This window comes from Rhinatrema bivittatum, chromosome 2 (assembly GCF_901001135.1).
Source record: "Rhinatrema bivittatum chromosome 2, aRhiBiv1.1, whole genome shotgun sequence".
Classification (NCBI taxonomy): Eukaryota; Metazoa; Chordata; class Amphibia; order Gymnophiona; family Rhinatrematidae; genus Rhinatrema; species Rhinatrema bivittatum.
In genome coordinates, this window is record NC_042616.1 from 814204285 (window position 1) to 814216996 (window position 12712).

The following is a 12712-nucleotide window of genomic DNA, read 5'->3' on the forward strand; positions in this document are numbered from 1 at the left end:
TGATACTGGTGGTGCCAGTCCCTCTCCCCACTGCTGCCGTGCCCCGAGATGCCCATTCCTCGGTTGTGCCTTTCAGGGAGATTGTACATTCCCCTGACTCTGTGAAGAAAATTTAAAAAAAAACCTTTTATTACTTATATTCCACAGAGATTTATTTTGGGACTTTTTTATTTATAAAGTTCTAGTAAAAAAAAAAAAAAAAAAAGAAGGGAAGAAACAAAAGTTATTTAAGAAACAAGTCAGCAGCTTCGTTTGTTGAGGACAGAGCGGGGTTCGATCTCCCGCCTAGTTCCTCTGGGGCTCCCAGCTCAGCTGTTTTTGCTTGTATCGCGGCTCCTGCTTCGCGCCGCGGCCATTTTGCTGCACTGCCTGTGGAGAGTCGGCCTCCCGACTCTCCCGTGAAGGGGTTTGTTCTCGGTGCCTTTCGGGGGTGAAGGTCCCTCTCTTGAACCGCCATTAAATAAGCCTCGGGGAAGGACTCCCCGCCGTGCTGCTAAGCCGTTTCCGTCCCGGGACCGCGCTGCTGCGGCGGCCATTTTGAATTTTCCTGTCCCTTCTCTTACTGCTTCTCCGGGAGCAGGGGACTCGATTCCTTCGCTTTTCCCCCCGGTTTGAGCCCGGTTCGCTCTCAGGGTACTGGCTCTGACTCTCTCCCCCCCCCTCCGAAAACTTCGGGCCGAGCCCGTTTTTTCCTCTGACTTTGTTCTTTAATGTGTGAATCTTACCTTGCCAGTCTACAAAGGGAGGTGGTCCCCCCCCCCTCTCCAATCCCTCCTAATTTCCCTGGGCCTTCTCCTGAGGTGGGTCTGGACCCTCTTATTGTTGGGGATGATGATGAGGATACACCCCCCCCCTTAGAGGGTGACGATCCGCGTGTTCTGCGTTTATTTCGGCGGGAAGAGTTGCAGCCTCTTATTCCCTTCGTTCTTCAGGAACTGGGAATTGATGCGCCCTCCCCCACCCCCCCCCAAGAGGACTCTGTGGCAGCAGCTTTGACTCCAAGCGCGGACCCTGTCCTGGTGGGACTTAGGGCTTTTCAACCACCAAGAAGAAGATTGTTCTATCGCATAAGAAAGATAAATAACGCTGAAGCACGTTTCCTGAGATCCCTGTCTATCCCAAGCGAGCGACGAGAATATCCCGTCTCAGTCAAACACACCGGAAATGTCCAACTGGACTGATAATCCAGTGCGCCCATTTACCATATTCTGAAAAGAGAGGCCATTAAAAGTTCAGAATTATGACCTCGACTGAAGCCAAACCGATATTCATCTAAGGCCTTCTGCCCAGTTATATATAGCGTTGGTAAATTGGAAACGGGCTGACTGGCTCTGGTCCTTTTGCACAGGTCTCATGGTTGCTTGCTTCAGTCTGCCTGTAACATGTCCCTCTGCTAGAGAGGGAGTAGTTATCTTCCTAATAATCTTGTATGCAGATTCCTTTAAATTCTTTACCAGGTAGTCCTATGGGAAGCAGCATGGAGTGACAGGGCAATCCCCTGGAAAGTAGTGTGCAGTGCCAGGATAATCCCATGGGAAGCAGTGCACAGTGACAGAATAATCTCATGTAAAACAGTGTGCAGAGAGAGAGAGTAATCTCATACAAAGTATCATGCAATGTACAATGACAGGGTAATTCTGTAGAACCAGTGTGCAGTGACTAGATAATTCCACCGATAGCAGTGCGCAGTGACAGGATAATCTCATGTAAAACAGTGTGCAGAGAGAGAGAGTAATCTCATACAAAGTATCATGCAATGTACAATGACAGGGTAATTCTGTAGAACCAGTGTGCAGTGACTAGATAATTCCACCGATAGCAGTGCGCAGTGACAGGATAATCTCATGTAAAACAGTGTGCAGAGAGAGAGAGTAATCTCATACAAAGTATCATGCAATGTACAATGACAGGGTAATTCTGTAGAACCAGTGTGCAGTGACTAGATAATTCCACCGATAGCAGTGCGCAGTGACAGGATAAACTCACAGGAAGCAGTGCACAGTCACAGGATAATTCTATAGCAAGCAGTGTGCAGTGACGGGATAATGCCACAGGAAACAGTGCATAGAGGCAGAGTGATCCTACAGGAAGCAGTGTTCACAGGCTATTTCTAGTATATTAAAAAGCTTTAAGGGAAGGAATTTGAATGTCTGTTGTCTAAGAACCTGTCATGACTTCTGCTTGTTATGGTCTCTTGCAGGCTCAGCTGTCAGCGGGCCCTCGGAGCTCCTATCGGGAATGCCTAGGCAAACTGGACCTACAGTATGCAAAACTGCTGGTAAGGAAGAGTTTAATACTGTGCTGGAGACCAGCCCTGAATTACAGGGGAGGGAAATAATCACAGGTGGGTCAGGGTCTGCAGTGATACAGTTAAAATGGACAATTGGGCAGACTGGGTGAGCCAAGAGGATCTTATCTACTCACCCAGAGCTACTGTTACTAAGTTAATTTTGTGTTTTTCGTCAATAAGCAGGCTGAATTAGTTATGATCTGTTGGTGACTTCATCCGGTGGCACCAAACGGACTGGATTCTCCAAGCTAGTAGAGCTTTGAGCTCTACCGAGCATGTGCAGGAGTTCCCAAACGGACTGTATTCTCCAAGCTAGTAGAGCTTTGAGCTCTACTGAGCATGTGCGGGATTTCCCATGCAAGGGTTGCCTCAGGAGCATCCTAAGTCATTTTTTGTCCAAGTTCAGCATGGACATGTACTCTGTCTCTCCAGATATACTTTTCAAAATCCTTTACAATATTTTTATGTTTTTTACATTTTTTTTCTTCAGTTTTCTTAATTTTAGTTGCCTTGCTCACTGCAGCATCCACATGACACTTTGGTGGTGGTTAAAAAAGTAAAAAAAAGATTCTTGCTTCCTCAAAATGTCAAACTGGCTGGCAAGAAAAACTCCACAGTGAGCAGTTCCTGACCTGTAACCATAAAGGAGTAATGTCTCTCATCAACTGTTAGCTTTGCTTCGCTCTGAACGGGTATCCCATATTCTCAGTGCTCCAGGGCCTAGAGGGAACTTTGTGAGTCTCTCAGGAGCCACAGTAAATTCTCCTCCCATAGTGCAGCATGGTTTCCCTTGCCGGGAAATGAGTCGAGCAAGAGCTCCTCAAGAACTCCCCATTTAGACCAAATCAAAGTCACAGGGTTGAGAAATCCAATTGCCCTGCATGGAAAAAATGGAAGTCTACTTCGGTGAGGCAGGACACATCAAGCTTGATGCACAGGGCTGTATCAAGGCACCCAAAGCACAGGCCGCAGGTCGGCAATCCGATGCACAGGCTGCGTCGAGGAATCACCCGAAGCACAAGCGGTGTCGAAGCGTCACCTGACCCTTGAAGCAGAGGATGCCTGGAGGCACCGGAAGCAGGAAGCATCCAGGCACCGGGAGGCTTATCTTATCTACAGCCTGGAATTTCCACAGCCCTCATTCCTTCTAAATTGATAGCAGAGGGCTTCTGATTAGAGACTCCAGTTCCAGTATGCTTCATATAGTCACTTGCCTCCAAAAGGAAAAGGAAAAAAAACCCTCATGTTGAGAGATATTCTTATCCTATGCTTTTCTACCAATACTACTGATTGCCAGGGAAGGGTAAAAGCTGGTGCAGGACCACACTACCTTGCTTCTTATAGCTCTAGTGCGGCCTGGACAGACATAGTTTGCATATCTCATACAACTTTCCAGAAGTGCCTCCTATTTTATTTATTTATTTATTTAACAGTTTTTTATACCGACCTTCATAGTAAATTAAACCATATCGGATCGGTTTACATAAAACAAGGGTATAACAGAAGCAATAAATAAAAGTAATTAACAAGAGAAGAGAATAAGATAAAAGTTACATTTAACAAGGAGTAAAAACTTGGGAAGCTTAAGAGCTGGAAGGAAGTTAAAGGTCAAAAATAATTGAAGAAGCATTATCCAAAGGAATTTGGAATAGAGCAAAAAGATGCTTTAATCGGTGAGTGCCAGAGTTCTTCGTCTGAAAGGTTGTAGGGCTTTCATCTTCTAAAAATCCAAGTGAGGAAAAAGAAGACTAAGGGTTGTCTGGAGGCTCATCAAAGGCTTGGTGGAATAGCCACGTCTTAAGTTTTTTTCTGAACGTAATGAGACAGGGTTCCAGTCGGAGGCTTGAAGGAATGTTGTTCCAAATAGATGGACCTGCTATAGAAAAAGCTCGGTCTTTGGTCGAGGAAAGTCGTGAGGCTTTGGTTGGGGGGTAATTCAAAGTACCTTTATGATTGTCTCTAATAGGCCTATTGGAGGAATGAATTTTGAAGGGGATTTCAAGGTCGAGTTGGAGTTGATGATGGATGGACTTATGTATTAAGGTGATTGCTTTATAAAGGATTCTAAAATTTACTGGTAGCCAATGTAGGTTTCTGAGGATGGGTGAGATGTGATTTCCTCGGCTGGTGTTAGTCAGTAATCTTGCTGCAGCGTTTTGAATCATCTGAAGTGGCTTAGTGGTCGCTTTGGGTAGGCCAAGGAGAAGAGCACTGCAATAGTCTATCTTAGAGAATAACAACGCCTGGAGTACTGTTCTGAAATCTTTGAAAAAAAGAAGTGGCTTGAGTCGTTTCAAAACCTGGAGTCTGTAAAAACAGTCTTTGGATGTGGTATTGACCATTTTTTTAAGGTTTAGTCTATTATCCAGAATTACTCCTAGATCTCTCACCTGCTTATGAGTGATGAATGCGTTGTGAGGGTATGGTATGGGAGTATTTTCTTCATTTGCAGAGATGAGGAAGAGCTCCGTCTTTGAAGAGTTAAAGACCAGATTTAATCTATTGAGGAGGTTAGTGATAGAATTACCACAGCCCTCATTCCTTCTAAATTGATAGCAGAGGGCTTCTGATTAGAGACTCCAGTTCCAGTATGCTTCATATAGTCACTTGCCTCCAAAAGGAAAAGGAAAAAAAACCCTCATGTTGAGAGATATTCTTATCCTATGCTTTTCTACCAATACTACTGATTGCCAGGGAAGGGTAAAAGCTGGTGCAGGACCACACTACCTTGCTTCTTATAGCTCTAGTGCGGCCTGGACAGACATAGTTTGCATATCTCATACAACTTTCCAGAAGTGCCTCCTATATCTGGGGACAGATCGTACACTGTTAACTGAGGATGAAGGATCGCTCTTATCATCCAGACCTTGTATACCTCAAGGCAATGGTTAGGATGTTGAATGCTCAGTGCTCGCTCATCTCTTGTCTAGAGCGATCAAGAACATTTTGGTTCCAGCTACCATGGCATCCACTGGAGAGTGCTATACCTTCAAATGGATTGCATATTCCACATGATACAGTCATAAAACCATGGGCACATTTCGCCCAAGCAAATCCTAATGTACTTGCTGCTCCTTTGTGACTCAGGCCTTGCCACATCCCCGGTGAAAGTACATCCCAATGCTGTTCTAATAGGTTTCTGAAGCCAGTCATTTGCCTCTCCACAGACCTGGGTGATCCAGGCCTAGAGTCTGGGATGTGATCATTCCTAAATCTTCAGCTGTGTCCTCAAATCATATATGGAGCTGAAGTCTTACTAGAGATAGGATAGCAAACTGTAGGAAAAAAAAAAGGTAAGTGTGAAATTGGAGTGATTTCATTTTATAAATAGCGTTCAAGAAACAGTTTTCACTGGGAAGGAAGCTGTACAGCAAGAGGTCATGATATATCGCACAGAAAGGGTACAAGGTCAAGAGAAGCATTAGCAAATATTTTTACAGAGAAAGGATGGTGGATACATGGAATGACCTTCTTGCATAGAGGATCCTTAGCTGTGGGGGAGCGAGGGGTAAAGCCTGGGATAAGCACAGAGGATCCTTAGCTGTGAGGGAGTGAGAGGTAAAGCCTGGGATAAGCACAGAGGATCCTTAGCTGTGGGGGAGTGAGGGGTAAAGCCTGGGATAAGCACAGGGGATCCTTAGCTATGGGGGAGTGAGGGGTAAAGCCTGGGATAAGCACAGAGGATCCTTAGCTGTGGGGGAGTGAGGGGTATAGCCTGGGATAAGCACAGAGGATCCCTAGCTGTGGGGGAGTGAGGGGTAAAGCCTGGGATAAGCACAGAGGATCCTTAGCTGTGGGGGAGTGAGGGGTAAAGCCTGGGATAAGCACAGAGGATCCTTAGCTGTGGGGAAGTGAGGGGTAAAGCCTGGGATAAGCACAGAGGATCCTTAGCTGTGGGGGAGTGAGGGGTAAAGCCTGGATAAGCACAGAGGATCCTTAGCTGTGAGGGAGTGAGGGGTAAAGCCTGGGATAAGCACAGAGGATCCTTAGCTGTGGGGGAGTGAGGGGTAAAGCCTGGGATAAGCACAGAGGATCCTTAGCTGTGAGGGAGTGAGGGGTAAAGCCTGGGATAAGCACAGAGGATCCTTAGCTGTGGGGGAGTGAGGGGTAAAGCCTGGGATAAGCACAGAGGTTCCTTAGCTGTGGGGGAGTGAGGGGTAAAGCCTGGGATAAGCACAGAGGATCCTTAGCTGTGGGGGAGTGAGGGGTAAAGCCTGGGATAAGCACAGAGGATCCTTAGCTGTGGGGGAGTGAGGGGTAAAGCCTGGGATAAGCACAGAGGATCCTTAGCTGTGGGGGAGTGAGGGGTAAAGTCTGGGATAAGCACAGAGGATCCTTAGCTGTGGGGGAGTGAAGGGTAAAGCCTGGGATAAGCACAGAGGATCCTTAGCTGTGGGGGAGTGAGGGGTAAAGCCTGGGATAAGCACAGGGGATCCTTAGCTGTGGGGGAGTGAGGGGTAAAGCCTGGGATAAGCACAGAGGATCCTTAGCTGTGGGGGAGTGAGGGGTAAAGCTGGGATAAGCACAGAGGATCCTTAGCTGTGGGGGAGCGAGGGGTAAAGCCTGGGATAAGCACAGAGGATCCTTAGCTGTGGGGGAGTGAGGGGTAAAGCCTGGGATAAGCACAGGGGATCCTTAGCTGTGGGGGAGTGAGGGGTAAAAGCAGAGACTAAGCAAGCTATTGGAACATTAATGGGCAGAGCCTGGAGTTATTTATCTGCTATTAGAATTCTTATTCCTATGTATATTAAGTTCTGTGGTTTGGTTTGGGTTTTTTTTTTTTTTACAAACCTTTCGTAATGTCCCATGCAGAGAAGGCATTAATTCTTCTAGGCGATATTTTGGCTTTATGATATATACTGTTGTCATCAAAGATCTGATACACATTGCAGGGACTAGAGCTGAGTGGGAAATTGTTCTCAGGCCTACCTAGGGTTGTGGGGAGCTGGGAGGCTCCTTTTGCTTTTCCTGATCTTCGTGCCCCTTTTTTTTTTCTAGAACACCTCCAAGTCCCGCCTGCGGCACCTGGAGAGCCTGCACACCTTTGTGGCTGCTGCCACCAAGGAGCTGATGTGGCTGAACGACAAGGAAGAGGAGGAGGTGAACTATGACTGGAGTGACCGGAATACCAACATGGCCGCCAAGAAGGAGAACTACTCAGTAAGGAGCCCTCTAAATGTCCTGTACCCTGAGGCCAGAGATGTGTGCTTTAGGTAGTTCATGTTAGCCCCCCCCGGAAGTCAGGAGAGCCCCTCCCCCCACCCCCTGTTGACCGCAGGCAGAGAGCCTGGTTTTCATGTGTGCACAGCACTGCTTCCTGCATGGGTCCGACTGGGTAAAGAGACCAAAATGCAGGAAACACAAGAAAAAGTGCCCAGAATATCGGAAAGGTCACAATGCGTTTGATTCACAGAAGTCGTGCTCTGGGTTTTTCATTAGTGTAAAACAACCTTTTTCTATTGCATTTTTCTTTCTTTGAGTTTCTCGTTTAAATGTGAATCCTGCATATAACTGAGGTTTGTGCTAATTCTCTGTTCTTTTTTCTCTTGTCCTAGAGTTCCCCCCCCCCCCCCCTCTCTGTGTCTAGGCGCTGTAAGTGCAGTCTGTATATGGGACTCACTTGGAAAGGACTTTATAGTGAGACAAAGTGTGAGAAAGCCCTTAGTAAACAGAGAGATGATGGCAGAAAAGACCATATGACCCATCCAATCTGCCCATCCGTCTACTTAATTTAGCATCCCTTCCTTATCTAATGCTTTCTTGAATTCTCAGATACTGTTTTTGCCTCAGCCGCCACCACTGGAAGGCCATCTCGCACATCCATCACCCTCTGTAAAGGAATATTTTCTGAGTTTGCTCCTGACTCTACCCTCTTTCACCCTTATCTTATACCCCCTCATTCTAGAGCCTCCTTTCCATTGCAAAAGGCTCCCCCTCCTGTGCATGGAAACCTTTGAGATATCTGAACGTCTCTATCATATCTCCCCTATCTCGCCTTTCCTCTAGGGCAGTGGTCCCCCAACTCTGTCCTGGGAGCCCACCAGCCAGTCGGGTTTTCAGGATATCCACAATAAGAACATAAGAACATAAGAACGTGCCATACTGGGTCAGACCAAGGGTCCATCAAGCCCAGCATCCTGTTTCCAACAGAGGCCAAACCAGGTCACAAGAACCTGGCAATTACCCAAACAAGAACCTGGCAATTACCCAAACACCAAGAAGACCAATGAATATGGTGGGCCTCCAGGACAGGGTTGGGGAACACTGACAGGACAGGGTTGGTCTAGGATATATATGTTTAGATCTTTAAGTCCATCCCCATATGCTTTAGAACGAAGACCACTGACCATTTTAGTAGCCTCCCTCTGGACCGACTCAATCCTGTTTATATCCTTTTGAAGGTGCGGTCTCCAAAGCTGTACTCAGTATTCCCAGTGAGGTCTCACCAGGGTCCTATACAAGGGCAATATCACCTCCCTTTTTCTGCTCACCATTCCCCCTCCCTATGCACTCAAGCATCTTTCAGGCTTTTTCCATCACTTTATCCACCTGTTTGGCCACCTTAAGATCATCAGAATTAATCATCCCTATATCCTGCTCCTTGTGCTTTAGGAGAATTTCACCTCCAATACCGTACCTTTCCCTTGAGTTTTTGCATCCTAAATGCATGACTCTGCATTTTTTAGCATTAAATCTTAGTTGCCTGACCTTAGACCATTCCTCGAGTTTCGCTAGATCCATCCTTCTGTTTTCCGCTCCTTTCTGACTGTCCACCCTGTTACAGATTTTGGTATCATCGGCAAAACAACAAACCTTTCCTGACAACCCTTCGGTTATATCACTCACAAAAATGTTGAAATGAGCTGGTCTAAGGACCAGTGCCTGAGACACAGTCAGTCACTCTGGGGTGCACAATTTATTTATCATCTTCAATGCGGAACGGTGTCAAAGATCTTTGTGAAATCCAAATACACCATGTCTAGCACTCTCCCTTGATGCAAAACTCTGGTCACCCAATCAAAGAAAGTGATCAGATTCATCTGACAAGATTTACCTCGGGTAAAACAGTGCTGCCTCAGATCCATTGGATTCCAAAAAATTGTGCTGTCCTCTGTTTTAACAGCGATTCCATAAATTTGCTCACCACAGAGCTCAGACTAACCGGCCTATAGCTCCCAGCTTCCTCCTTCCACTTTTATAAAGAGGAACCACATCCACCCTTTTCCAGTCCTCTGGAACTACTCCAGACTCTTAAGGATGTATTGAAAACGTCAGCCAGTGGAGCTGCCCTTTGTACCCTCGGATGTATCCCACCCGGCCCCATCACCTTATCTACTTTAATTTTAGTTCCTGAACATACCCAGATCAGTCCAGACCAGTGGGTTATTCCTTCCAGCAGATGGAGTCAGAGAACAAAACCTTGAGGTACTGCTACATAACGAGAGTGCCACCTGCAGGAGCTCAGTATTTCTCGGACTCCAGCAGATAGTAGAGCTGCACCTACTGTTTTACAATAGTTTTAGGTTCTAGATCATGGACTAGGCATCTTTGTGGGCCATCCCTCAGGTGGAGTCAGGCCACCGGGGTTTTGGATACTCTTGACTGAGTTCGCCCACAGCATACCAGATGGTACGATAGCCAGGGGTCCTGGTTCCCTCGACCCTCGGAGGCTCCCTCTCAGCCTTCTTCCTCTAGTAGGGAAGTACCCGCTTAATAAAGTTTCTTTGTTACTTATTTAAAAAAAAAAACAAAAAAAAAACTGTAGCGACCAAGAAGCAGAAGAACAGAGCTTAGCAGGAATTTCTGTGGGAAGGGCCTAGTCAGCAGGAGCTGTCGTCCAGGGCCTGGAGGTGCAGGATCGAGCGGCGGTCGCCTGACTGGTAACCCGGGGCTCCAGGGGTTCGCAGTTGATTGCGACGCTTGTGCTGGGAGGGAACCGCAGTGCCTTGTTCCTTGTGTAGTCTTGTGCTCTGGTGGGGCCGACTGGACTCTGCCCATGTTCCTGGGAACTCCCTGGTGAAGTTTGCATCCGTTCCCGCCTTTGGCTCAGTGGGCCCGAGTTCGGTGCACGTAGCTGCACAGGAAGCCTCATGGGGGAGCGCCGCGGGGCAAATTGGGAGACATGGTGCCTAAAACTAAAATGGCTGCCTGCCATGTGTGTGGTGCGATGGCAGCAGGTCTGAACTCGCGTTCCCTTTGCCTGGCGTGCTTTTCAGGGCAGGAAGCCCCCTCGAGACACGCAGGAAATCATCATGGCAGGAGGTCAGATGGGTCTGTTCCCGTTGCTGCTGAGGAAGCAGTGCAGGAGACTGCAGGACGCTCAGGCGATTCTCGCCCCGCTCTTTCCCCAGTCAGGCAGGATGCCTCAGAAGGGGAGAGTGAGGCAGCTGACAGTCCCCCAGGATCGGGGGAAGATGATCAGGGGATTTTTCCCTGGATTTTATTCTCCTTCTCCATAAGGCCTACCTGGCTAGGAGAAGTGAAGGAAGAAGGTGGGCAGGGGATTGTCCGTGGGCCCCCACGGCTAAAAAGTTTAAAGTGGCTTCTCAGGGGACTGGCGATTATTCTTCAGCGCCTGGATTTGTGTCGTGTGGCTGCAGAGTCTGATCTAAGAGATGGTGAGGACTCGGATCAGTCCCAATTGGACCCCCTCGATGTAGGAGCTGACCCGGATGCGCGGCCGACCCCTGACGCAGACGGGGCAAAAATGACCCTGATCCCGACAAGTTCCCAGTCCTGGAGGGAGGCGATCTGCAGATAGTGCCTTTGTTTAAAAGGGATGAACTGCACCCCCTCATCCCACAGATGCTGGAGGAATTAGGAGTGAAGGTCACTCAAGAAGAGTCAGATAATGAGGGGATTAACCCAGTCCTGGATGGGCTGAGGGGATCCACTTTTCAGCTTTTCCATTGCCCAAGAAGATCCAAAAGCTGGTAAACCGGGAGTGGGACTCCCCGGATGCTGGCCCGAAGGTGGGCAGAACGACTCCCTAGAATTGCTGAGGATCCCGAAGGTGGACGTGGCCGTCTTGGCAGTAACCAAGAAGAAGACAAGAAGCCCTGAAGGATGTCCAGGATCGTAAACTGCAGATGCAACTCAAATGGATGTTTGAGGTATCAGTGTTGAGTCTTCGGGCAGCTGTCTGTGCCAGTTTAATGCAAAGGGCCTGTCTCTGTTGGGTTCAGAAGGGCCCAATGCCAGCATCCGCGGCGGACTGTGGCACATTGCAGGCCACGCGTCTGGAGGCAGGCATAGCCTACGTGGCAGATGCTTTGTATGATTTGGTGGTTATGTCGGCTCACTGCATGGTCTCCTCGGTAGCAGCTTGTAGGCTGCTGTGGACACATAACTGGTCAGCCAATTTATCTTCCAAGGTCCAGCTCTATATTCTTCCCTTTAAGGGGAAGCTGTTATTTGGAGTGGACCTGGATCAGTTGATGAGGTCCTGGAGGAGTCCAAGGAGAATAGGTTGCCGAAGGACTGGAAGCCCAGTAAGAAGGTGTTTCCTTCTCGGGCTCATTTTTGGGATTCCTATCTGTTTCGTTCCGGCAAGTCCTTGTCCGTTTCCATCTCGAAATAGGGCGGCGGGCGGCAACAGTCCTTTCATGGAGTATGCAGGTCAGGCAGAGACTGCATCAGGCAGGGCACTGGGAGCAGAAAATCAGCCCAATGAAGCCAGTGGTCCCTTCTCCTCCGTAGAAGCTATAGGAGGCAGATTGTCCAGCTTCTAAGAAGAGTGGAAAAAGATTACCTCGGACCATTGGGTGCTGGAGGTGTTACGAGAGGGCTACACTAAGACTGCTCACCCTAAAGGCCCTTGTTCCTGTCCCTCTGGAGGAGTAGGGTCAGGGAAGGTATTCCATTTACTTTGTGGTGCCAAAAAAGGAGGGCTCCTTTCATCCCATTCTTGATTTGCAGAAGGTGAATCGGTTCCTTCGGGTTCCGCGCTTTCGCATGGAGATGCAGCGGTCCGCAAAGGAGAATTTCTCGCCTCCCTAGTCCTGACAGAAGCTTACTTGCACCTCTCCATTCGACAGGAACATCAGAAATTTCTTGCTTCCAAGTGTTGAGTCAACATTTTCAGTTCAGAGCTCTCCCGTTTGGCTTGGCGACAGTGCCCCGCACGTTCACCAAGGTGGTGGTGGCTGCGGCTCTTTGCCGGGAGGAAATTTTGGTCCACCCATATTTGGACAATTGGTTGGTTCGTGCAAAGTCCAGGGAGTAATGTGAGAAGTCCATCTGAAGAGTGCTGTCCACCTTACAGTCTCTTGGTTGGGTTATCAATGTGCACAAGAGTCAGTTGGAGCCGACTCAATCGCTGGTTTACTTAGGGGCCCACTTCAATACTCAGCAAGGCCTGGTTTTCCTGGCAGCGGACCGGGTGTCGAAGTTGCAGTCTCAGGTCAAGCTTCTTCTTTCTCT

The 12712-nt window shown here is 48.2% G+C and overlaps 1 protein-coding gene across 1 annotated transcript in view; it reads left to right on the forward strand.

Annotated features, from left to right (window-relative positions):
- Positions 1-12712, forward strand: part of PLEC (plectin) — a 443280-nt gene that overhangs the window by 333793 nt on the left and 96775 nt on the right. The window contains 2 exon segments of the mRNA XM_029592256.1: positions 2201-2278; positions 7289-7450. Coding sequence (XP_029448116.1) covers positions 2201-2278; positions 7289-7450 — 240 coding nt within the window.